The sequence below is a fragment of the Panthera leo genome, chromosome B3 (genome assembly GCF_018350215.1).
Source record: "Panthera leo isolate Ple1 chromosome B3, P.leo_Ple1_pat1.1, whole genome shotgun sequence".
NCBI lineage: Eukaryota > Metazoa > Chordata > Mammalia > Carnivora > Felidae > Panthera > Panthera leo.
Genome location: NC_056684.1, coordinates 39174099 through 39201128, shown reverse-complemented (window position 1 = coordinate 39201128; position 27030 = coordinate 39174099). Strand labels below are relative to the sequence as shown.

Genomic DNA, 27030 nt, shown 5'->3' with positions numbered 1-27030 from the left:
TAGACAGAACAGCGCCTGGCAGGTAGAAATTGCTATAAAAGCTCTTATTACTGCAAAGAAATCTCTCCCGTGGAAAGAATACACAAAACCCTCCAAGGTTTTGGCAGAAGGCAGCTATGGAAAAGGGACCATCTCTCACTCAGTGAACAATGCTGGGCCCTGTGCAGTAAAGAAGGCTGGTGCTCACAGGGGCAGGAATCCTGACTTCATGCCCCCGGGTTCACCTTCTCCCTCCTGCTGTAGGCTGTGTCCCCAGTTCTCTTCCTCATGGCTGAAGCAGGCCAGAAATTTTATCACGACACACCAGGGGCATGGTCTGGGCGGACAGATTGACCTCTCACTGAGGAGGGGCTACTATGTGCCAGGAGCGCCTCCCAACACTTTGCATTTGTTAGCTCCTAAAGGCAAAAAGTCCAAACAGAGCAGCGAGCAGTTTCTAAAGTACAGAGTTCTGCACCAAAGGGATGTAAGCCTGGTACGCCTAACTCCGAGCACTCCCCTTCTTCCACCCATTCTGTCCTGACCCCCACTTGGCTCAAACTCCTTCAGAAGCACGAGTACTAAACTTTTCGTCCAGTTCCCTACTTCCGGCCACTGAGCGGAGGGTCAGGCCTGCTCTAGAATTGATTGGCTGTCTCTGGGGATTGACATTTACTGCAAGCCAATCATCAGCCTAATTTCTCAGATTTAGACTAACAGCCCCGCCCACCTCCGGGCAGGCCGGGGAGGCTGGCTAAGGCGGGGTGATTCCCAAGGTGCCCCAAGTACGACCTCCCAACACGCAGGCCATTGTCTCACCCACACACCTCCCCAGATTGGGGGACCACTAACAGGCTTTAATCATGATGGCCTGTGAGGCAGGTCTGTATTTGTATCAGGGTCAGTATTTGTATCTATATGTGCTTAGTCAGTATATACACCTATGAGTGTGTGCGTGTGTGTGTGTGTGTGTGCATGTGCGCATGCATGTGTGGATGTCTAGGGGTATCTGTTTAACTGCCTGGGTGGGTCTGGGTAGAAATCCTTTTCCTCTTGCTACGTTCCGTCCCCAGTCCTGCTCTAGTGGGAATGGGTACATACACAGCCACTGTGCTTGCGTCTGCCCTGGGCTGTGAGCTCAGGGAGACGGGGATCTGATTTTATTCATGTTTAGATTCTCAGGGCTTGAGAGCCTGTTGGTACATAATGAGCCCTCAATAAATGTTGTTTAATTGAAATGAGATGTTTGTGGGTACACGCTGGCTTCTACTGTGGACAACCAGAAGGACTGGGCACCTTCCATATGCTTTCTCTCTCATGCCAGGCAATTCAACAAATGTTCGCTACGTGGGGACAACTCTGAGCCAGCCTGGCAGTGGGCTCCAGGGGCCCTCAGGATGCTGAGACCCAGTGTCTGCCTTTGGGCAACTCCCAGGCAGCATCCACACAGGCACACTCTTGGCTGCATCCAGGTGTGTTTACCTGTCCGCTTATTTGCTGTCTGCTCCCCCAGTGAGACTGAAAGTTTCATGACAACAGGGCTCTTATCTGTCTGGGCTGCCCCAGTGTCTGTAGCTCAGCACCTGGCATAGAGTACAGGTATCTATCATGTTGAACGAATGAGTGACGGGACCTGTTGGGCCCAGGTTCTGTGGCTCCCATCACACACACGAAGCAGAATAGTGTCTGGTCTGAGGCTGGCCACGTTACCATGCCGAAGCTTGCCTTTTCTGGGGGCTCTTGTGAAAAGGGAAAGCCAGGCCAGATCCTGGTCTATGGTTCCAAGCCATACCCTGCCACTCCCTGCCCAAAGCCTGCCAGGCCAGGCTGAGGGTGAGAAGTGCAGCTACGAAATTACCCTGCTGGCCTCCAGTGCACCTGCTCAGGGAGACAAGACCCTCTGACCTGAACAGGTAAAGATGATCAAACCCATGGCTCTCATGAAAAGGAGACTATAAGCCAGAGGGCCACGAGGCGGAGCTGAGACCTGTGGGCCAACGCTCAGGGGACTGGCTGCCAGACTGCGTCCTCTCTGCTCCCTGTCCCCCGGCCCAGTGCCTGGTCTAGACCAGCCCTGAATTCACATCTGTTGATCTTTTCACACTCCGGGGAAAAGGAGAGGACAAGAGGCCAGGCTTGTGAGCTCACATCAGAGGTAAAGTTGGGGAGACTGCATTTGGCACCTCTCATGCCTCACAGATCTTGGCACTTACACCCCCACTCCTTCATCAAGAGCACCCTAAGGCCCTGTATTGAGGCTGTTCCCCAAGATCTCCATCCAGCACATCTCTTACTGCCAGAAGACAGTGTTCTCTTCTGATTGACCCACGTTCATGCTGGGTCATATATAGGTCTTGGTTTCCCTATCAATTATATGTCGTTATTAAAATCAATCCGTCTCCCCAACTTCTTGCCACCAAGGACCCTTGTTAGTATCCTCCCCCTACAAAGTCCCTTCAATTTGAAAGGCACTGGCGATATTCTGGGCTGGTATCTAAGGCCAGTCACGTATTGAGCAGGTGGAATGTGGCCAGTGACCACATGCCACGTGACTCTGGTGGCAGCATCTTGTCCACCAACCATGACCCAGAAATTCCAGTGATGTCACCTGCAACCAATCAGAGCTTCTGATGAGCGCACTGTAACCTGAGATATCACATAGAGTTAATTTAATTCTAATTAAAAGCAAAAGAAAAACCTCGGTGTTTTAGTTAGCTTCATCGCAGGTAATGGAATATTGCCTGTAGGCTCTGTGAAATGTTCAAAACCCCTCTTGGCAACCTGCTGCAGCCTTTTCAAACATCTAGCTGGGAACCACCGGCTGAATTGTCTCTAATGGCCCTTCAGCTCTGACTCTCTGAACATTTTCTTGCCTGCAGTAGGGGTCTTAGCCCAAAGGATGGAGGAATGGTAGGAACAGAGGCCCAGGGCTGGGGAGTCCTCCTGGGGCTTTAAGAATCACACGGGCCAGGTGGCCACCTACTCTGCTCATGCATGGTCTGGGCCTGACCACACACCATTCATAACAATGAGGGGACAGCCCACTGTACCAGAGTTGGAAGGACTCTGGGAATCACTTGGTCCAGCTGTCTTGTTTTACAGGTTAAGGAAACTGAAGCCAAGAGAGGGAACATGACTTGCCCAAGGCCATACAGCCAATGAGAAGCAGGGATGGGTTTCAAACTCAACCTCTTGGCACCGATTACAAGCACAGGATGCTAATAGCCTAGCTGTGGTGAAACTCTAGGAGAGCCTACGCTTCCCCTGCTCATACTGACAGCACACTCACCACCGAAGCACAGAGCATCCGGAACACATGGCCCTGACCTTGAGGAAGGGCTGCCTGCTGAGGCCCAGATGCTTGGAGTCTTTCTCAGCACCTGGAAATTGATGCCTGAGCATTCTTACATTCTTACCCATCCCCATCTCCCCTCCGCACAGCCCACACCCCCAGCCCCAGAAAGGGAGCCCTCCACCTCCCACAGGGACAGACCCCCGAGGTTCCAGCTTCTGCTGGGGGAAGCCTGCCAGCCCCGCTCAGTGGCTCCACTCTGTGAATGGACGATGGAGGTGAACACCTCCTCTCATCCAAAGGCCTGTTAATTATAGATGCAGCATTGGCTATTAACATCTTGAACTTGATTTGAAAGAGCTACCGGTGGAATGGAACCCCTGGAGCTGGTTGCTGAAGAGATGCAAATCTCCCCTACACCTTCCACCTGCCTTCTTGCACAACGTGGCGGCACAGGCCCAGACCCCGGTGGGTAATGAGTTACATGTTCTATTAAATTTGTTTCAAATGCTCTTTATTGAATTTTCTCCCCTGCAATACGCTGCTTTGTAGTTTGGCCCTGTTTGGGAAAATTAATCAGCAGCTGGGCTTCTGGTGTGGATCATCCGTTTTCCTTGCAACGGGCCAGAGGTTAATGAGTATTTTTTGGAGAGGGAGGAGGAGGGGGATGGAAAGTGGTTGACTCTGCCTCCCACAAAAGAGGGAGGCGATGTTGCAAGTTCATCTCTGGGTCCCTTTTAATATGTTCTGGGGGTGGGAGGCAGTGTAAACGGAGCGGAGCTGGGCTCTCTAGATCCAGGCCAGGGTGGTGGGTATATGCTCCTGCCAGCCTATGGGACCTCAGCAGAGAGGACTCTGGGAGAGCCAGTCAGGGAAGCCACCCTGACCCACATGTCTTCTTGTTGGAGAGCTACAGATGGTTTAGGTAAGAGACGGCCCTTGCATCTAGGGTCAGAATGCATGGATTGAAGTAAGGCAAAAGCACCAGCTCATGGCAACGTGGCCTCATTCGTCCATCCATCCAGTCCACAGAACTTTGCCAAACACCTCCTATACAGGCCAGGCACCATGACAGGCCCCGGGTCTCATCAATGATGACACCGGACCAGATGCAGCCTAAGGTCCTATTCAGCCCCTACCATATTCTTGAGCCTCCCCCCACCCCCCTACTTCAGAGCAGGGGTCCCTGTCACCGGCTCCTTTGCGGCACTAGCTGCAGTCGTAACGAATTAAAAAAAAATCAGCTCTCATTCACTGGATTGTAAGTTCCAGGAAGGTAGGGACTGGGTCTGCTTTATTCAGCCGTACAGCCCCAGCCCTTAGCACAGACCCTTGCCCACACTCGGTGCTCAGTGCACATGTACTGACTTAGTTCGGTAGTTCCAGAAATGGTTTTCAAGCATGAGCACGTGTCAGACACTGTGCTAGGCTGGGGGACACACCAAGAGTGGCACAGAGATTGTCCCCCCTCATGGAATTTACCCTCTAGTGGCTGGAGCAGGGTACAGCACGGGGTGAGGCAGTGGCATGAGAAGGGTGGAGGTTAGTCCCCTTCTTACATCCCCACAACGTTCTGCAGGCAGCCTTTAGTGGCCTCCCCGATCTTCTGGTTGCTCCTGTTCCTCCCCCTCCCCTGCTACCCCTGGAGGTTCACGGCCACCAGTGCAGGCTGATCTTGATGTCTAACGTCATGTCAATGCCAGCAGCACACATGTGGAGTCCGCTTGGTTCTTTCCAAGGCCCCCTGCCAGGCGGGTGGCCACGTTTGCCAAGCAAAGTGCCAGCCCTGGGCTGCTGGCTCTCTCCCTGCCCACCCTTCTCAGTCGTCACCACCCCCGGCTCCAATGCTCAGGCAGTGGGACTCCCAGATAGGGAGCCTCATTTATAATTTTCTGGGGAGAAAGAATGACACATGGCTCACAAGGCAAATAGAGAACAGCTCGGACCGAGCGCCAACCACGGAGGGCTCTCCAATGCAGAGCAAACCTCACTGGACCTAATTAGTGTGTCACTGATAAAGCAGCAACTGACAGTGGATACATGTTGGGGAAAAGAAACTCTGCATAAGGCATGAGGAGCAGAGGGTCAAAGAGATGAGAGGGAGAGAGGGATGGAGGTCACTTATCATATCCATTCCCATCCCTGCCTTCCCATGCTGAGGGGGTAACACCCAGGGTCATTCTGTCTGGCTCCCAAGGGAGATGGGTGGAAATGGCTGAAGATTAGGCCTGGAAGCCCAATGTCTGTCCAAAATGAGTTAGCTGTTAGTGACCTGAGGCTGCTCTGTACAGCTGTGCAGGCAACACACTGCACAACTCTAGAGGTGCCACTCACAGGACAGTCATCAGTTTGGGTATATATTACATTAATTTTCTGGCAGATGTCAGTAGAATGTCTTGAGAAAGGGATGCCTTTTTCTCATCTGCACAAATGTGCTATATAACTCTGACCCCTCACGAGTCTTCTCTGAAGGAGCACAGACACCTTCTAATGGTTCCCAAACAGATATCAAAATATTACAGAGACCTGAACAGTTGTGAGTGTGGTCAAGGAAGGACATTTGGGCTCAAGTTAAAGCCATGCCACTTACTGGCTGCAAATCCAGGAGGTCCTCCTGGAGACTCAGCTGCTTGCTGTCTTGGTAAAACAAAGTTTCTCTTCTGGTCTGCATTGCTGTCCTTGTCCTATCAGTAAGTCCCCTCCCCTTCTCCAATGGTTCCTGCTGAAGAGTCTCTTCTGAGATCAGAGAAGGCATCACAGGCTAACAAGAGCTCATAGAGCCCTCATCAGAGGTCTCTGTATCTTGCCAGGTGACTCCCAAGTCTAAGAGCCCTGCAGAGTTCTTACATGCATAGTGGGCAGCCCCCAGAGATGGGGAGCAGGTGCAGGCAGGACTCTGATCCTCACCACTGTCCACACCCCTGTACCCCTACAGATGGGGCTGACCTACTGTCTCAGGACAGACCGCTCCCTTGGTGCCAGCCCATAGCAGGTGCTTGATGTCCTCTGTCCCCTTCTGTTCTTATAATAGCCCTGCAGGGAAGGAATTACCTCCCTCGAGAGAGAACCACCCTAGAGAGAGGCCAAACCAAGGCTGGAGGGGTCAATCTGCCCTAAGTCACTGTGGGAAAGGGGCCAACAGATCCCTCGGACCAAGCTCTCCCCTCGACCCAGCCACCTTGGCTGCAGACAGGCTGGCGATACTGGGGACCCAAATGTCCCGAGCACCTACTGCGTGCTGGTGCCTTCCTACACATTAGTTATTAAATGTATGCTGATGGCTACTAGCAACCTCCGGGGGGCAGTCTTAGGGGGCATTTGTATCTCGTGTCGGGAAACTCTTAAAGCCCCAAAGTCTTTAAAACTTGGAGGAATAAAGCTAAGATGGCGGAAAGACAGAGAACAGGCCCCATGAGCGAGAGAGCCTGGGGAGTGAGCCGACACCCATCAAATGGCGTGTATCCTCTGAAAGAGACAGCGCTGGCTACAGTGACGATGCTGGTGACAGCACTGCTGGCGACTGAGCATGCCATCAGCGTGCCGCACGTGGAGGGCCTCAGCCCTCAGTGGAAGGCCTGGCTTTCTAAGACGGCTTCGCTTTCCTGCTCTTGGCCTCATCTCCCCATCCCTGCTCCTCCTCCTGTGTCCTGTGCTGAGGGTCTGGGGGTGGGGATGACTCCAGACACAGAGGATCAGGGCCTCCCCTGCAGGATCAGTTCTCCCCTGAGGACAGGACAAGGCTTCCCAACAAAGACTGGGCCCGAAGCTTCGAGAGTCCCTGGACAAGCCCTGACAGCCTTACGGCCCCAATCACTCCGCATCAGATTTTTTTGAGTTCCTTCGCGGTTTTAGAAAGCGCCAGGAGAACACTGCTTCTGAACTGCCGGGAGAGCCTACGGTGGGGCATCAAGGAGAGGTCTCCATGAGCTTCGAGGAAAGAGTTTGCAGAACAGAGTGGGGCGGGGGCCCAAGATGAGACTAGTACCGGAGGGCCACCGCCCTACTTCAGATGTTCTGCAGACTGTTTCTGGGGAGCGTGTGTGTGTGTGTGTGTGTGTGTGTGTGTGTGTGTGTATTGCAGGGCCTAGATCCTCTGAGGTGGCGGCTGGGTGGTATGGGCCCAGGGCAGTGGCCTGAACAGCTAGAGTCTCAATAGTGATAATGTCCCACATGGGAACCAGATTATGGGAAACAGAGGATCCTACAGATTCTGATGGGGGTGTTTACCAGGGTCCAAGTAAAATGTGGACTATTCACGACCTAGGGGATGCTTTTTTTTTTTTTAATGTTTTGTTTTTATTTTTGACAGAGAGAGAGAGAGAGAGAGAGAGCAGAGCATGAGCAGGGGAGGGGCAGAGAGAGAGGGAGACACAGAATCTGAAGCAGGCTCCGGGCTCCGAGCAGTCAGCACAGAGCCGGATGTGGGGCTTAACCTGCAAACTGTGAGATCGTGGCCTGAGCTGAAGTTGGAGGCTCAACCCACTGAGCCACCCAGGCGCCCCAAGGGGATGCTTCTAAATGACCCATGCATTTATTCAACGAATAGCTACCGCTCCCACTCTGTGCAGGAGACTGTGCCAGTCCCGGGAGGGGCCCGGGTTAGGAAGGAAGCAGGGTGGGGAAAAGGGCAGAGACACAGGGATGAATCAGACAGACCTGCTCCCTACCCCGGCAGCTGTCTAGTAGAGATGACAGAAACATCCACAGTGGGCCACCAGAGCGGGGGGGCCAGCACACAATATGGAGTGGTTTCGTTCCAGTGGGAAGCGAGCAAGGAGGCTGTACAAAGAGGCAGAAACCCAGCTGGGGCTGGTTCCTGCACAGGCCGGGTTCGGCCAGGAGGATGGACAGCAAAGGCATTCGGGAGGTGGCAGATTGGACAGAGGCACAGCGGCGGGGCCATGCGTGGCTGAGGGGGTCTCCAGGGCAAGGTGATCTGTTAGGATCTGCTGGAACACTGAGGCTGAGGGGCGGTGGGTAAGACAGGCATCTGGCGGTCAGACCGGCCCAGCCAGGAAGGCCTTGGGTGCCAGGCTCCAAACTGTGCCCTGAAGATAAAGGTGGGTCCAACAGCAGGTAAACGATTTAGTGTTCCAGCCTATTTTAGGAACCCTCCTCCCCCAAAGGCAGGGGTCTGGGCCACTCCTTTCTGGTTGAGAGAGGTTGAAAACCCAGACTCAGGCAAATTCAATCACTTATGGACTGTAGAGTCAGTCATTAAAGAAAAGCAGTTATAGGCCTGACTACAAAGAAAGCCCAGCAGGGGCGCCTGGGTGGCTCATTCTGTTAAGTGTCTGACTTCAGCTCTGGTCATGATCTCGTGGTTTGTGAGTTCAAGCCCGGTGTCGGGCTCTCCGCTGTCAGTGCAGCGCCTGCTTTGGATGCTCTGTCCCTCTCTCCTGCTCACGTGTGCGTTCGTGGGCCCTCTCTATCACAAACAAAATAAATAAACATAAGAAAAAAAGAAGGCCCAGCAGTTGAAACTCGAGAAGCTTTTTTGGGGGCACAGAGTGGAGGTAGAAGAGGCTGCCCTTACCCACACCGTCCACTCCTCTCATCCCCCGACTGCTAATTCTCTGCACCTTTCTAAAGCAGGTACCCTATGGATTTTTCAGGCTCTCAGAGATTTTCTCAGCCAACTTCTCAAAGAATGCTTCACTACACATAACATGGGCCTAGAAGGTGCTTCCCATGTAAGGCCCTGAGGCTTCCGGGCGGGTTGAAGGGAGCCTAGAGTAGGTGTGGCCTCCCTGTAGGAAGGGAGATGGTAATTTCCAGCCTGGGGCACAGCCCGTCTGGGTCTGCAGGCCAGGGAGAAGAGGGGAGCTACGCCCCAGAGGGAGACGGGGCTGGAGGGGCTTGTCCTGCAGCCCTGGCCTGGGGAGCGGCTCAGGGCTGGGCTTGAGAGTGGGGAAGGCCAAGATGAGAAACATGCTGAGCCTGTTCCCATGTGTATAAAATGGCAGCAGTGACTTGTCACCCATAGGGCTGTGAGAACACAGGAGATGCTGGGCAGGAGAGCATTTTGGAGTGGAAGAACCGTGGTACAGACAGGGGTCATGGTAGGGACCCGGGGCTCCATCCACACCACCACCTGTCACATTGATGCTTCCCGTCCTACCTGACGGACACCTGATTGCTCCCCAGTTTGATGCTACTTCCAAATTTGACTCCCGTGGCTGCAGCACCCCTGTGGCCGTGGTTAAGGTTTTAGCCTGGTGGGGGGCGCTGAGGATCCTTTGGGGTTTGCCCAAAGAAGAGGCAGGGCACAGAGGTTCCAGTGGGCTCTGGAATCTGACTGTTGGCCTTAGGTCCTGGCTCTGACACTTACAGAACCCTGGGCATTTTACTTTTTCAGCTTTAATGGGGTATAGTTGACCAACTTGGGGTAAGCTGTTAACCTCTCTGCATCTCAGTCTTCCTGTCTGCAAGACGGGGATTGTGGTAGTACCTTCCTCCAAGGGTAGCGGTGAAGCTCAAGTAAGTTAATATATGTCATCTTCGGGGCGCCTGGGTGGCTCAGTCGTTAAGTGTCCGACTTCAGCTCAGGTCACGATCTCGCAGTCCGTGAGTTCGAGCCCCACGTCGGGCTCTGGGCTGACAGCTCAGAGCCTGGAGCCTGTTTCCGATTCTGTGTCTCCCTCTCTCCGCCCCTCCCCCGTTCATGCTCTGTCTCTCTCTGTCTCAAAAATAAATAAACGTTAAAAAAAAAAAATTTAAAAAAAAATATATGTCATCTTCTTAGAGGAGTGCCAGGCCCAGAGGAAGGGCCATAAATGCTTTAGGCATTTTGAGTGTTACACACGATCCATTAGAGCCGAGGCCACTGCAGACCACAAGGAAAGGAACAGATTTACCTGCTCTGGCCACTTTCATGCTCTGTTTCCCTTCACTACCATCCTGCAAGGTACTCCCCGTGGGAGGTGAGCAAAGTGAGGTATATGAAGTGGGCCTGTTATACACTGCCACACTGGCGAGATTCAAACGCGGGTTCCCTCGGCTCAAAGCCCATGCCCTCCCCACTACACCAAGCAGCCTCTGCCGAAGAGCCACAGGGAGTGATGGGAACCAACTTCCACTGAGCACTCACTATAAGCTGAGCTCTTAGACAGTGACGTCCCTGTCTCCTCACACAGGGTATGGGGCGGCAGAGGTCAAGCATGGGGCTGCTTTGGTCACCCCCCTTGCTCAAGACTACAGTGGCTCCCTCTTGCCTGCTGAATTCATCTCGTGTCCCTGCCCTGGCGCACAGGGCCCCGCCGGCTCTGCTCCCACTCTCTCCCCTCACATTCCGTCCACCCCTGCTCATCCGGGCCATCAGGCTGGGGTGCCCCTGCCCAGGTCCCCTGTGCCTGTCTCAGGAATGAACACCCTTCCTCAGACCGCTCAGGTGAGGTGAGAACAATTATCTGGTAGTGTTTTTGGAGACAACTTTTGAGTTTTTGTTTTTGTTTTTGTGTTTACCCCCATTGCTAAGTTCCCTATTCGCCCCGCCTTGAAGTAATTTATTCATGACCTTTTTGTGCAACATCTTTCATTTTCCAGACATAATCACATCTTCTGGCAGGAACCCCTTTCCCTCCTGGGGTGCATAATTACTGCTGCAGATGAGACTATTGGTGCTAATGACTAAGTGGGGAGATGGCCGGGGAGGGGCCAGGCTGGGTGGGGTCTTGGAAGAGAGGGCAGGGGTAGCGGGAAGGAAGGGAGGGGGTTCTTCCTTTGTTCCAGACCTGCAAGGTTGGTAGGGAGTCAGTCTGCCCACTGTTCCCCCTCACGTCTCTGGGGACACACACCCTGGAACTTCTTCCAGTCCTTCCTGTAGGTATTTCCTGTGAGCTTTACAGCAGCCCCAGGATGCAGGGAGCACCTATCTTTGTAGAAGATGAAGTGAAGGCACAGACGGGTAAAGTGACTTGGTCCAATAGTGAGGTGGCAGCAAAGCCAGGGTCAGAGCCCAGGTCAGCATCCGGCTGGCCTTCTCCTCAGCCCTGATCCCCTCACCGCACAGCTGTCCTGAGGCGAGTGTGGCCCCCGAGCCATAAGCCTTGGGTCCAGCTCAATGTCCTCACGAGTCACGTCACCCTGGACCAGACCTGGAACCCCTCCAAACTTTGGTTTCCTCTTCTGTGCAATAGCCCTAACACTTTTCGCCCTGCTTTCCTCATTAGGGGGGCTATGTGAGGCAGCTGGGTAAGCTGGGAAGGGCCGCCCCAGAGGAAGGGAGGGAGACTGAGGCTCCCAGCCTACCTCCCCTCAAAGACAAAGCGAGGAAGGGCACTAGGCTCCCACTGAGAAACGAGAAATGAGGTTGCCAAGGCTGTGCCCTTTCCCAGGAAAAGGCCTGAGGGAGTCTCCAAGCTGCTTATTTACCATAGATCCACAGCCCTCTCCTCTCCAGTTTTTGTTTGTGGCTCAAAGTGCAGGCTCTGGGTTCACACAGCTAGAGGCTCAGCTCCTGGTGGCCACTTACAAAGTAGGGAAGGTTACTTCACCTCTCTGAGCCTCGGTTTCCTCATCTGCAAAGTGGGGATACTGATAGTCTGCACCTACAGGGTAATCGTGAGGATTACATAAAATGACGAACAAAGAGCAGGGGGCCTGGCCTAAGGCGTGCCGTGGTCACTCACAGCTCCGCTCGCTCATCTGCTTCCTCTAGACCTTTCAGGACAGCATCCCTGACTCGTGGCCTGGGCCAACTCTCCAGAGTCTGTGGGGTGGCTAGGCCCGAGAGCCGGCGGGAGCAGACACCCCAGGAACACCAGAGAATTGGATGAAAAGAAAACTGGTGATGCTCAAAGCATGGATGCCTCAGCTCCAACACCCTCTTCTGTTTCATGGAGAGAGCTCCAGGCTCTGGACCAAAGTCCCAGCTCCAGACCCCAGTAACGAGGGCACTGATAAAGACATGAGGAAGCCAGCAGGGAGGGGGTGCTCTGACATGAGGGACGTCTATTTTTTAGAACAGAAGAGTCAGCAGTTTTCCCTAATAAAGCCACAAACCATGGGGTCCCAGAGGGGGAAGGCTGGACTCAGCCTTAGTGACATAAAACCAATTTTCCTACTTTGCTCTGCGGATTAATTGCCAACATGGTTTAATACTCTGGTGACCACTCCCCCAACTGCTATCCCCCTCTCTGCCCTGGGTAAAATCAGCTGATGTCTGCTCCGGGGACAGCAAACTCAGGAGAAGGAGGTAAAGGTAGAAAAAGCATCGGACTGGGAATTGTGTCACCTGATTTCCATCCCAGTTCTGCTAACGATTTGCTGTGTGACCCAGGATAAGTCACTTTCCCTCTCTGAACCTGTTTCCTTCTTTTTAAAATGAGAAGGTGCGGTAGGGAAGTGCTCAGCATTCTTCCCACTCTGCCATGATGAAGAATAATTCCCGTTTTGTGCTCACACTGACCCTGAAGGGCAGGCACTATTAACCCATTTCACAGATGGGAAACTGAGGCTCAGAGAGGCTGAGGACGTCGCTAAGTTCACAGAGCTGAGGGACAGGCTTGGGACTCCATCTCAGGCTTGTCTGACCCCAAAGTCCATGCCTTTGCCTCCAGTGTATCAACTCTATACAACCACACAAGAAACCTTGACTTTACTAAGCATTCGCTACATGCCAGCCTTTGTTCTAAGCCTTGTACATATTTATCTAATCCAATCCTGAGAACACTAGAACATAGTACCATTATTTATCCTGTTTTATAGATGAAAAACTAAGGCTTGAGAAGCATAAGTAACTGGGCCAAGGCCACCCAGCAGGCAATGACAGAGCTGGGAGTTGAATCCTGGAGTGTGGTGTGTATATGTTTACATTTTTGCTACTTTGCACTACCTGTGTTCCTCTGCTCACACGGGCAGGGCAGCTAGAGGGTGAATTCCTCATCTGCAGTGCAGCACCCAGGAAAATCTTGTACTATAATTAGGAAACCAGTCAATGGCGGGGCGGGGTGGGGGGGGGACATGAAAAGCTTAGGGCTAATAGCCTGCAGACCTTGGGTTTGATAAAGAACAAACAGTTAGAAAAGAAAAGGCACACACATTGTACACATGTCACCTGGCTGTAATTTTTCAGTCCACATTCTCTTCTGGCCCCACAGCTGTCCCACTCCCTGGTTCCAGCTCAGGAGCTGAACAAAAGGCAGACACACATTTTGTCCAGCTTGGGGGTGGGGGCTGGAGGAGAGTGACGTCTTTAAAGGACACCAAAAACCTTGGAGGAAAATTCAATCACTGCTCCACTGGTCTGGATTTTCATAACTCTCACCCCTGTCCTGCCTTCCCTGGCCAGAGCGGCTGAGGTTTGCATATAAGACCTACCGACAGCCCAGAGAAAAGGCAGAAAAATGTGGAAACGAGTTTGTTCATTTGGGTGATGGAGTGCCCGCTCCCCTCGCCAGCATGCAGGGTTCAATAACAGCAGACAGGACTTCAAAAAATTGCAGCATAAATAGATGAGCCCTTTAAGGTAATAGAAATTCTGTCATCCAGGGGAGAAATATAGGCCCCGGACCCCACGGGAGGGGACACCAGGTTCCTCTCCCCAGCCTCCCATGCTCCCCACACCCATTATAGCCAGAGCTGAAAGGGAGCATCTGTACTGAGCAATGACCAGAGGGCCCCTTATCTCCCAGACACATGGGTTCCATGCAGGGAGAAGGTCTGGGAAATCCAATCGCTGCAGCTCTGGTGACCGCACAGGCTGTTCGCTGCAGGTGCCAAGGTGGCAGCAATTAGTCCGAGAGCAGGCGAGGAAGCTTCATCAGGCTGGCCACTTAGGCGAGGCCTTAATTAAGGAAAGCTGGTCAGCAGAGAAGTGTGCAGGGGCTGAGAAGCTAGCCTTCTCCCCCTGTGATGAGAAAGTCGATTCTCAGTTCTGTGGCTGCCCTTGGGAACCCAGGAGGCCCCGTCAACCCTGCAGCTCCTGGCCAGAAGGAAGTTTCAACTAACTACTCTCTTCCTCTTGCTCCCCTTTCTGCCTGGACCCCCAAAGAGGGCATTCAGGCCAGGACCAGTCAATCTCTTCAGGTAGGGAACTGCTTGGGGTAAATAACAACAATAGCAGCAGCAGTATGAATGAAAAAATAATGGTAATAATAAGCTAACTCTTGTTAAAAGAGTACTGATATGCTAAGTATTCTAGTTATTGTGTATGTATTAATTAGTTCTATCAGCTCAGTAATCCAAAAGACTTTATTATTATTTCCCTTTCATATATGAGAAGACAGAGGCACAGAGAGGTAAAACATCCTGCCCAAGGTCACACAGCTAGTAAGCAGCAAAGCTGGTATTTGAAGTGAGGGAATCTGGCTCTATAGTCTCTGGGTAACCGCTATGTAATATTGCGTAAGGTAGGAAGCTCACACCATTCCCCGCGCCCCCCACCCCCAAAAAAAACAAACCCAGAGATGATGTTGGGTGATAGCTATTCTAGTCCCACTACAGCTACCTGTTTATCTGAACTGCAGAGAAACCAATGGATGTTTTCAAGCCTCAGCCCTGCTGGCATGGTCTCTCAAGAAATGCCATGAGTTTCCTTCCTATAGCGGTCAGTGCTGGAAACTTCTGCTTTAAGGGCATTCATTGCTCTTCTCAAAAGTTTCATCCATTTCAAAATGAGTATGTTGAGCAAGATGTTCACATGCTAGACATGGGTCAGGGGGAGGCAGCTGGAGGAGTAGACAGACTCTGAGTATGAGCCATCTGCTATGGGAACAGAGGAGAGCTTAATTCTGAAGGAGGAATATTCAGGGAAGGCTTCATGGAAGAGGCAGCCTTTGATCTTAGCTCTGAAAGGCTGAGAAAGATTTTCATAGAGATAAGGAGAGTGGGGAGGGCATTCTAGGAAGAGGGAAAAGCTTGAGAAAAGGCACAGTCAGAGGCTCCAAAGCAGACACTGTGCTTAAGGAAAGGTGAGTCATGTGTGGCCACAGCAGAGATTTGTGGCAGGACTTTAGCAGGAGATGAAGTTAAGGTGGACTAACTAGTTTTAAGGGCATACAAAGGACTAGGGTTTGAGTTTTGTTTGGTGGGTAAAGAGAAACCATATAGAGGGATGATGTGATTTCAGCCTCCAAGTGGATAGACAGCTTCACTTAGTCCCCTCGACCACGGTTAGGCTGTTCCTCACTTCCTGAATCATCCCTCATGTGGGCACTCCTAGGACTCTGCTGGCCTGAGCCTCCTGTCATGCGACCCTCACTCTGCCCTCCCCCACCTCTGTTCAACCTGGTGTTCTGACTGGGTGGGACCCTAGGTTCTGATAGGACAAGACAACCTTAGAGGAGAGGCTTGTGGCGGCTGTCCAAGGTGCTGAAACAATATGCCTCCCAATTTTAAGCCCTCCCATTAAAAAAAATTTTTTTTTTTAACGTTTATTTATTTTTGAGACAGACACAGAGCATGAACAGGGGAGGGGCAGAGAGAGAGGGAAACACAGAATCTGAAACAGGCTCCAGGCTCTGAGCTGTCAGCACAGAGCCCGACACGGGGCTCGAACTCACAGACCGTGAGATCATGACCGGAGCCGAAGTCGGATGCTTAACCGACTAAGCCACCCAGGCGCCCCTAAGCCCTCCCATTTTTAAATTTTTTTTTTTTTAACGTTTATTTATTTTTGAGACAGAGAGAGACAGAGCATGAACGGGGGAGGGGCAGAGAGAGAGGGAGACACAGAATCGGAAACAGGCTCCAGGCTCTGAGCCATCTGCCCAGAGCCCGACGCGGGGCTCGAACTCACGGACCGCGAGATCGTGACCTGAGCCGAAGTCGGACGCTTAACCGACTGAGCCACCCAGGCGCCCCATAAGCCCTCCCATTTTAATGATTAGTTCCCATACCACTGTTCTACTGCGGAGCCGATTTCATTCCCATTTTACAGATAAGAAATAGAAGCCCTGAAAGCTAGCATAACCAGAGCTACGAACCTAGTTTCTCACCTTCTAGCCCAGGGCTCTTTTGCCCCACCCAGCAGCCCCAATGTAATTCAGCAAACCATGCCTCAAGTAATTATTACACTGGCATTGCCAAGCTAACATGTAAGATGCCTAGACTTTACTCCTACCTCCAGCTCTATGTCCATTTCCCCAAACATCAGCAGGTGTGTCCACCCCATAATGCTTCCTGAGACTGACCATTTAGGGTGACCCACAGGTACTTGGGTGGACCTGCTTGGAACCACAGCTGTGCATATTCATGGCTCTGCTTGTTCCAAAAGGAACCCCTGGGTTATACAGCTCATCTTGACACTCTCCTTGATGGGAGGGGTGCTGAACTTGGAGGAAACACTGCCCCCCCCCACCCCAATACTCTCATAGTGCACCAATAATCACTACCATTTTACTGGGTGCTTACTGTGTTCCAGGCACTGAATCACAAACTTTCCATATGAAGCTTCTCACTCTCTTGGCAAAGTCTACTCTTAACAATGGAGGAACTTCAGGCTTAGGCAGGCTTAGGCTTAGGCTTGCCAGTAGGCAGAGTGGGAATTGGAGGGCAAGGATCTGAACTCAGATTTGTGTGGTTCCATGGTGATCTGTCAGTCAAAGTCTATCATCTAACATATGAGAGCTCAGCGGCTCCCACCACTACTGGCTTTGTGATCCTGGGCAAGTCACTTGTCCTGTTTGAACTTCAGATCCTCATTTTCAAATTGAAGAATGTGAAAGTGCACCTCTACAGGGCTCTTGTGAGGAATAAAGATGAAGCATGCAGCAAGGACTCAATAAGTGTTTGCTGCTAGTGTGAATATGATTGTTACTGAGCACAAGCTCTCTGAAGGCTAAAATGGATGTCTGATTAGCCTTTCCATACCACCAGATGATTCCCAAGTTTGTCAGGGTAAATATCTAGTGTTCTGAGAAGGAAGGAGGAAGAATGTGAAGGCCAACACACCCAGGCTGCCAGGTGGGTCTTGCTTCTGCCCCATATTCTCATGGCCTCTGCAGGGGTTGGGGACCATCTGGCTGGAGCAGGCAGGCCACTAGACTCTCAAGGGTGGTTCTCGCTACCTTATTAGTACTCTTCACATCTACGTTGAGTCTGAGGCCATTCTCAGTCCTCAGAGACTCTGCTTTGATAAAGCTATCCCCAAATCCTCCCTAAAGAGCCCTTGGCAGGGAGAGCTTTGCTGGGTGGGGCCAGCTGAGGATGTGGCCTCACATCGATTACCATGTTGGCTACTCACATCCAATAGCAGACAGGAATGATGTGACTCCCATCTTACAGAAGAGGAAACTGAGGCCCAGCAAAGTGAGGCAACATGTCCAAGGTTAGTGAGCCTAGGATAGAGGTCTCCAAACACTCAGAAAAGGGCTCTTTTAATTAGTCTCTAATTAATTGCTCATCCTAAAAATCTTTCAAGGAAAAGGGCAGCTGCATAAATTTATAGATTAACTAGCAAATAAAGGCATTTCTAATTATTATTGACTGCAGGGCATTCTGGTGAAGGTCTCAGCCAAGTTGGCTCTGCTGATTGCCCCAACCCCAACCCTGACCAGAGCTGGCTAATTGCAGGAAGTTGCATTCATTCAGAAGCTGGAGTAAAAGCAACAGTAATGAGTTCCCCCTTGGAGCCTGGTGCATTCAGGAATGAGTCACACTGGATGAGAACAATTGACTGTTCTGTAATCACCTCCAGCAGCTCCTGCTCAACACCCAACAGGGCCCCAGAAGAGCCTTTCCAGGTATAATGAGGCTGGGCAGGAGGAGATGGATGAGAATTCATGGGGTCTCACCAGGGCAGTTTGGCTTACAATCTGTCTTAGCCCTGAGCCCCAGGCAGGTAGGACTCCACAATGAGATGATTACTGCAAGTGCCAAGTCTCCCAAAGTTCAAGGGCAGGAAGTCATTTGCATCCCAGATGGGAGGAAGAGAAGCAGGGGACTGGCCTCCAGACTGCAGGAGCCCTGGCCTGGGGGCAGTAGGCACACAGACTCTGGCCTCCCTAGCCATCCGAAGGCTTTGATTCTCCCTTCTATTGAGGAATAGTGACTAGGCAGGCAGTTGGGGGGTGAAGAAGGGGGAACATGGGACACTCAGCAGTCCCACAGATGATGTATACAACTTCAATGAGCCCCTCTCCCTTGGCTAACACACACACATACATCACACACACACACACACACACAACACACATCCCTCCTTGCTCCTATTTTCCTTTATCTCCTCCATAAGGGTGTGCTTTCTGATATGGTCCCTGGAGTCTGCACAATGGGCCATCTTACACTTGATCTTAGCCAAAAGGCGGGGAAGCGATGCATAGTGGACCATCTTAGAAATCAGTGGGTTCATTTCCCCCTGCACACTTACCATTTACAGATGGAGGAACTGGGGGCTCCAGTTCCTGGAGGAACTGGGGAGGAAGCCATCTGTCCAAAGTCATAGTGGAACTGGAACTGGGGTCAGAATGCCCACACTAAATGTCTGGTGTGATCTGTCCACTTCCACTCAGTCTCCCAAACAACTAGTCTCTCCTACCCAAACCAAAACCTTGGGCGCTCACATTTTTTCTGTGGAAATTATGGCCAAAGCTCACACCAACGAAGGTAAATAAGAAAGGAAACCTACAGGGGGAACAGACTTCTTTCTCTTTCAAATATGTCACCGGAATTCATTTTCACCCAGTTTTATCTGCACCAGGGAGGAGGAAGAAGGAACTAAACAGAATTTTGTTCAATAGACCAGGGCAACTTGCCTACAAAAGACACCAGGCAAACCCACACTCCCATGTTGTGCTTCCCTGTAGATCAGTGGACCTCCACCTTGGCAGCACACTGGCCTCAACTAGACCAAAAATGTCAGTGTTCTGGAGGGGGGGGGGGTGGACAGGCATCAGTGTTTATAAAGCTCCCCGGGTGATTCCAATGGGCATCCCAAGTTGAGGACCACCCCTTCCTGCTCAAAATGAGGCCACTGACCAGCAGCACTGACATCACTTAGGAGCTTGTTAGAATGCAGAGCCTCAGGCCCCACCTGCATCTACTGGACCGGAACGTGCAATGCAGTAGGGCCCACCGCTGATTCATGTGTGCACTAAAGTCTGAGAAGCACTGAGGTGAGGTACTTGATGTATTTCATCTCTACACCTGGCAGCAGTTTTGCGAGGCACGTGTTCCATTCCAGAGATGAGGAAACCGATCCTGAGAGAGGTAAACTCACTGCTCCAAAGTCACGGAGAAGCTCCAGGACAACCAGGATGTGACCCCAGTGTGGTTCCAAAGACCACACTTTGTGCTGCACAGACCACTTCCTACAGCACAATCAAATATATGGCCCTGGGGGACCCCAGCGTGCTTGGGTCCTCAGACCCACTGGGCACGCCCCACCTTCGAACAGGATTCCACTTCCAGTGTCAAGTTCCCTCACCTCATAAAAACCAGCATAATTCATGAGAAAATACAAATAGTAAACACATGGGGGAAAGGTTCACTCTCCCCAGTAATCAGAAGAGAAATGCAAATTAGAGCAACATCAAGGAGCCATTTTCTACCGATATAATTAGCCAAAAAAAAAAAAAAAAAAAAGGGATGTTAGCAAAGTTGTTTTGAAATAGGTACATTTGTACATGGCTGGTGGCGGTATAGATTTATATAACCCTTGAGGAAAGTAATATGGCACCATCCATCAAAAGCCATAAATATATTATGCCCACTGACCCTGGGAATTCACCCTAAGGAAATAATTCAATAGGAGAGGAAAAGCTGTTTGTAGGAAGATGCTTATTGTAACATTTGCCGTGAACATTGGAAACAACTCAATATTCAGCAGTAAGGGAATGGCTGAGTAAACTGGGGTACATCAGCTCCTGCAGTGTTATGCAGCTATTTAAAATGATAATCAAGAAGCCCAAGCAGCAAATGTGGGTGAAAGCAAGTAGAATACAAAACTGTGCATACTGTGGTTATTGTGATGGAGAAAGACCGGGTACATAGGATTTGGACAGGGAAGAGCTGGGCAAGGACAACCGGTGCTCAGGGTTGAGGGGACAATGGAAAGACCCCCTCCTTTTAATCTACAATTACAGACCTCAGTATAACTGACCCTTTGAGAGCAGCCTGGGGGCTCTCTGGTCAGGAGCTCTCTGAGGGGGGTGTGGAGTCACTTCCACTCTTCGTCCCTGGGCAAAGGGATTCCCAGATTCCACTCAGAGGTGGGAGGAGCTGACGCCTCCTCTTCTGTGTAGGCCGGAGAGCATGAGGCCGTGGGAGACCCTTCCCATCTTACCATGAAGCCTGGGGCACAAGTGCAGCTCCCAGTGATGCTGTGGCAGTCGGCGCCGTTCTGACAGGTGCAAGGCAGCTGACAGCCATTGCCATAGTAGCCAGCAGGGCAGGACTCGTTGCAGTGGTGGCCAGACCAGCCTGGCTGGCAGGTGCACGCTCCAGTTACTGGGTGGCAGCTGAGCAGATGAGAGAAGAATGAGGGGACAGTCTGGCCAGAGAGGCAGCCACGTCCCACCCTCTGCCTACCCTAAGCCTGGTGTGCCAGGGTAGCAGGATCAAAAGGCCTCTCAGGTTAAAATGCTTACTGCCTTGTTTGTTTGCCAGAAGGTGCCAAGGTCAAGGTCACATGGTCTTTATGGCCCCAAGAAAGCGAGGCTCATGGTAATTATATAATTTACCTAAAGTCACATAGTTTGCAAAGGAAGCAGCAAAATCAGGATTATAACACAGGTCTTCTGACTCCCAAAGAAGTGCTCTTTATAATACAGAGTCCAAAGAAGAAGGGAGCCTTCTTCAGTCCCTTCCCTATGACTATGATGTCCAGAGCCTCACTCACCCTGTACTCAAGGCAGATGCCTGGTGAGGCAGCACGACGTGAGAGGGTTGCAGTGAGACCCAGCGACTCTGCATATTGTAGGTACTCCATGGACATTTGCTATGTTAAAATGAGACCTGAGGGCAGATGTGGTCTCTCTCCTCTGGCGGTGTCTGCATGGGACAGGATACCTTCCATCTGGGCTTTGCTAGGGCTCCTTAAGAGTGACTGTGATAATCTTTACCCCTTATCTGTCTGGCTGCCTGGCATGACCTCTAGAGAATAGGGCAATCTCTGGCTAGCAGAAGTCTGATCCAACCAACAGCCAATATCTATTCATGATCAGAGGGGATGCTGGTGTGGTGACCATGTGCTTCTCAAAGCTTCTGGGGGGAGTGTAACTGACCAATGACCCCAGCTACTGTGTCTGAAATCCATCACTACATTCACTCAGAGCCCACACTTCCCCTGGGCTGCTCCCAACTAGAGCATGGCACAGACATGAAAGGTTGGCCCATTCCTGGGAGACCGGAGATTCTTCTGATGGGCAATTTGATCTAGAGACTCCCCATCTTGCCAGACTTTCTTAGAACTGTGATATAATCTAGGACTTTCCACCCAGCCTTCCTTCCTTCCCTCTCCTTCACATGGGTCAGACCTGCACTGCACTCTGATGTTTTCCTAGCCTCCCAGCCCCCGCCCCATTTTCCCTCATAGATGTTTCTCTAGTAAATCTCTTGAACGTGGGGAGAACCCAGACTAACACTCCAAGGAAGATGCTGAATGGTAGAGACAAGCCAACCTTCCTGGATTCCCTGTGTCACCTGCCTCTCTTCTCCAGAGTCCAGCTGAAGGGATATGATCAAAAGGGGCATGCTCTGGCCTGGCAGGGGAGCCTGGGTACAATTCTTGATTCTGCTAAATTCCACGAGACATGGGTTTTGTCTCCCCAGGTCATTGCTGTATCCCCAGCACCTGGCTTGTATTCACTGCCCAATTAAATATTTGGGAGTGAGTCATACTTTCACTATGAGTAATTATTTTCTGTGTCTATTGACTTATCATATGTCTCTCCCACCAGGTGGCAGCTCCATTGGGGAGGGCCCTTTGTCTATTCCACCTCTCTCTGTATTGTACCCCAGGGCCCCGCAGAGTCCCTGGCATGCTAGAGATGCTCAATACATATTTGGCAAATGAATTAATGAACACACTAATTGTGTGAAGCCCAGCCAAGCTATTTCTCTTCCGGGAGCCCTGGTTTTCTCATGGAAAATGAGAGATGGACAAGAGTAGACAGTTTCTGAATAATAAGTGCAAGTAGCTAATAATCATCTTGGAAAATGTTTAGTCTCATTAATTATCAAGTCAAAATAACAACGAGATATCACTTTTTCTCTATCAAAATAGATTTTTTTTTTTAAGGGACAATACTCAATGCTGGTAGAAGGTTCTGGAAAACTATGTGGGGTTATGTATCAGGAGTTTTAAAAATATTCAGACCCTTTGGTCTTATAATTCCATTTCTAAGAATCTGTCCTAAGGAAATAATCATAGTGGCAGAGAAAGATTTATGCACAGAGATGTTCCCTGAAGCATTATTTATAATAGAGGGCAAATGAAACCAATTTAAATAATAATGTGACCAGGCTATTAAAACACCAGGCACTTTATACATATATTTCTAATCTTCAGATAAGCCTGTGATTTAGGCATTAGAGCCTCTATTTTACAAAGGGCACTTGGAGGTAATGTGACTTGCTCACAGTCACATGGCTAAGTCAGGGGAAGCAGGGATTCAAACCCAGGTCTGTCTGACCATGTTCTATCCATGGTCTTATGCCGCCTCTGACAACAAAGTGTTGGTTACGTGAATTATGACAATTTGTATGAAGAGATGTTACAGAAATATCCAAATGCTTCCCAAAATCTTTACTGATACCAGGTGAAGTGAAATAAGCAAATTGTAAATAAGTCATGATCTAAAATATGGAAAAAGTAAGACAGATATACATAGACGTGTATGAAGCACGAAAAAATGACAACAAAATGGCTTTGGGGTTGAGAAATTATGATGACTCGCAGTTTTTTCTTTAAAAATGTATTGTCGAATTTTCCCAAACTTAGCATCAATTCTATTTATACACAGATGTAAATCAATAAAAAGTGTAAATAAGTGGAAAAGGAGAATCATGCAAGGGATGAGGGTTTTAAGACTTCCTGGCTCCAGACAAACTCTTCCCTGAGCCCCACGCCATAGTTACGTGGGTGCCATGGGGCGGTGGCCCCCACGTGGTGACCCTGACCCTCAGCTAGACAGATGTGGGGCACATCCCCCTGTCTCAATACTCTGAGCAAGCCCCTTCTTGGTTCCACATTTCCAGGAGCCTCTCCTGGGGTGGGAGGGTCCAGCTTAGTGACAGTCTCAGGGATGGACACGGGTGGATCTAACGAACGACCCGGCAGCCTTGGCTGTGGCCATCAACTCAGCCCAGCCCCTGCGATGCCAAAGGGTCTCAGGCACGCTTGTGCCCTTCCCATCGGTGGGTTCTCTCACTGCAGACCCTGGCTCTGGTGGGACCGCCACCCCGTGAGAAGCAGACCGGGCACACGCTGCCTGGTGAACCTGACTTCTAAGTGCTCCCGCAGGGCCCGCCTGTAGTCTCAGCCACCAGCGTTTGGGTGTGTGCATTGGTGTCAATTTTACTTTTCACTCTGAGCACCGGAAAAGCTCAAAACTGCATCTGAAATCACTTCTTTCTCCCTCCTTTCATGTCCCTAAAATTCTAGGTAAAAAACCCATGATCTCTAGTTTCTTAATTTGATTGCTTATCATTAATTATAAAACCTCTCAAATACCTTTCAAGAGGGGCTGGGGGGAATGACTGCTGGCTGTGTGATTTATGACTGAGAACTGGGCACCTTCCTCACATCTGATCTCTCCCAGGCGTCCCCTGTTCCCTGCTCCCCTATGCTTCGTGGTGGCACAGCCATTCCCTCAGTCACACGGTGGACAAGTGACTGTTGGTTAGGCTCAGGCAGAGGTCACAAACATTGGTGTTTAGGCAGGCTCAGTTCACTGTTTTTTTTTTTTCTTCCCCTTGTCTTTATGCCATTTTCTCCAGACATAGATTAATCACAAATTAATAGGAGCCGAAAGCTGAACAATACAGGAATCTTTTCCGGGTGGATTTTTCTGTCGTTTTTATTTTGGTGGCTCTGAGATTTCTATCAATGCTGCATCTATTGGCTAAATAAAATCTTTCAAAGGTAATACATGATCATGGCTGCTGGAATTCGTCTGTGACAATCCAGTTGTGGAGGGGACACGGCAGAGGCCTGACACACAGGCACTCTCTTTCTCAAGGTTATTCTTTTATGAAGGAGGATCATTTCTTTGTGCGTGCTACACAGCATTTATAAAGAGAATGAAGCGGTGGGGGGTCTGACCAGCCACTTCGTCCCTCCTCGGGCACATGGGTTCAACCTCTGTGAAGCAGCCTCTCCAGAGGGGCACCGGGCAGAGAGAGGCTAGGACCAGATGTGGAGGGTTGGGGGTCAAGAGTACTCTGTCTCCCTGGGAAGATACTCAAGGCCTTGCATGCCTTCTTGGCAGGGCTCTGCCATAAGCTCTCAGAAGCCAGGGGGAATTGGGGGCTAGGCTTCTGGGGACCCCACACTCCATGTCTCAGGGAGCTGGGGGGACACTTCACCTTCAAAGACCACAAGAGAACTTTTGCCCCCACTGGGCTGATGAAAGGTGATGGACTGGGAAACTGAGACCTAGAGAGGACAAGTGTACATAGCAGGGCATTTGATCAGACAGAGCAAATGTCCTGAGGCCAGGACTCAGGGGTCCCAGACCCCACCCAGGATAACTTAACTCCCTCGAGATGAGAAGCCATAGAGTTCTCCCTCTACTTTTCTTGGATCCCAAGAGAAGGCTCTATATTGGGACAAAAGCTCATGGAAGAGAGGAGTGACGTGTGTCCATGCAGAGGAAGAGAGGTGTTCCCTGTGGCCACGAAAATGAAGTCAAAAACAGCCTGAGAGAGTTGAGTCAGGCCAAAGGCTCTCAACCATGGGCAATGTACCATACATTCCCCATCCAAGAAACAGTTTTGCTTGTCAGAACTTGGGGGTGGGTTGTGGCCACTGGGGTCTAGTGGGTAGAGGCCACGGATGCTGCTAAACCCCCTACGATGCACAGAACAGCCCCCACAACCAAGAATTATCTGGCCCTAAATGCCAACAGTGGCCAGGTTGAGAAACTCTGAGTTAGACTGAATGACAACGTTGAGTATGTGGGTTCAGTTATTGGGCCGGTGTGCCAAAAGAGCGGGGTGAAATATGAACAAAAATAGTAAGGCAGACATCAGCCCAGTGGCAGAACCACCTAGAGGCATCGGCTGAGTTGAATTCAGTGATTTTCCTTACTGAGGGTCTGCCCTGTGCCAGGCACCGTGCAATGCTGGGCAAGCCAGGTCATAACCGCCCTCAAGGAGCCTGGGCCATGTGTGACACAGCGGCCTGAAAGGAGCCCGCCATGCAGACACGGAGGAGCCCGGCCCGGAGCCCCCAGTTCTAAGAAACGCTATGGACTCCCAATCCCTGAAACATGACACGTGTTAAAGACAGGAAAGCAAACAATCATCAATATTGGATGGGCTGAGATTAGCGACGGAGAAGAGGGAGTCCTTCCAGATTAATAATGCATGGAGGACTCCTTCAGAGGAAAAATAAATTATGCAGGGCACGGCTGCTCAGGCACAGGAGGAAAACAATAGCTCTTTAATCTGGGGGTTGGTTGAATCTCTGTGGCAAGGAATCTCCCTGCATTGGACCTCAGCGGCAGCAGCCCTGCTTCCTGTCCCTGAAAGGGTCCTCCCTTGGCTTCCAGCTGGGGTTGGGGCGGGTGGGGGGGGGGGGGGTCCTGGTGCGGTTCCACCTGTGCAAGAGGTCCAGGCCCCTGACCGGCCATATGGAATCTTTAGAGCCTCAGAGCTCTTACCCTGTCCTCCGGACCCAGCAAGGACGCCACCTCCTCAAGACTTTCCAGACTAACAGAGCAGTTTCCTGTGACGCTTTCTAAGCACAGCCCTGGTCAGTTACTTGAGCACGTGTTGGGACCCAGTGGGGCCAGCCACATACATCTTACCGATTCCAAGATGCACGTTCCCCCGCATTCCCCCCTCTCAGATATGGGCGCGCTATACAATCAATGGTACGTCATGGTTCAGGTGATAGCATTTTCCTTTCTTAGTAGTCCGTAAAACAGAGCTGTGCCTCACTACTGGTATTGTCTCGTATTGGAAGACATATGGTAGAAGGGGCTCAGTGTGTGTGAGTGCTCCAGACCTGAGTTCCTGAGGGCTGGACGGGTGCTGAGGGACTCGATTTCCTCCTTGTGGTCTAGCCCCGCACGCTCTCAGTGTTTGCTGAATGAATGACTGAGTGAATGACTCGGGTCATATATAGGTCTGCTAGGGCCCTCTCTATGGTGTCTTCTCAGCCCTCTGCCTTGCAGGCAGCATCATCCCAGCCACTCAGCTCCAGGGATTGAGGACCGAGGACAGATCCCCTCTAAGCCATAATATCTGCTAAGATGCCTCTGCTTGCAGTGACCAGAGGCTCTTGGGTGATCTGTGGAGAATCAAATGCTGGAAATGAAGAGGGGGCTGGGGCCAAGTCCTGGCTGTCCCAGCAACTGGGCTGCAAAGAAGAGGCATCTCTGTCTGGCCTGCAAACAGCAGCGGTACCCATTGCCCCGAGCGTGCAGTCCTCCCGAGCTGTCTTGCAGGTCCGAGGAGAGAAGGGAGACTCCCCCATCCTTCACCACCCAGATAAGAGGCAGCCACATAGAGGGCTGTGGAGGTGTTATCTGGGGCCGACAGCCTCATTTATTACTAGAGGGTGCTGCCAGCTGGCGCATGAAGCAGGAAGTGAAGAAGACACGGAAGAGGTGGCCCAGGGCGGCTCTGGCTTCTCCGCTTCCCAGATTCAG

At 51.2% G+C, this 27030-nt stretch overlaps 1 protein-coding gene across 1 annotated transcript in view; it reads right to left on the bottom strand.

Annotated features, from left to right (window-relative positions):
• Positions 1-27030, bottom strand: part of MEGF11 (multiple EGF like domains 11) — a 230476-nt gene that overhangs the window by 36141 nt on the left and 167305 nt on the right. Inside the window, exon 9 of the mRNA XM_042941666.1 lies at positions 20496-20670. Within this exon, the coding sequence (XP_042797600.1) occupies positions 20496-20670 (175 nt within the window). The remainder of the gene's footprint in view (positions 1-20495; positions 20671-27030) is intronic.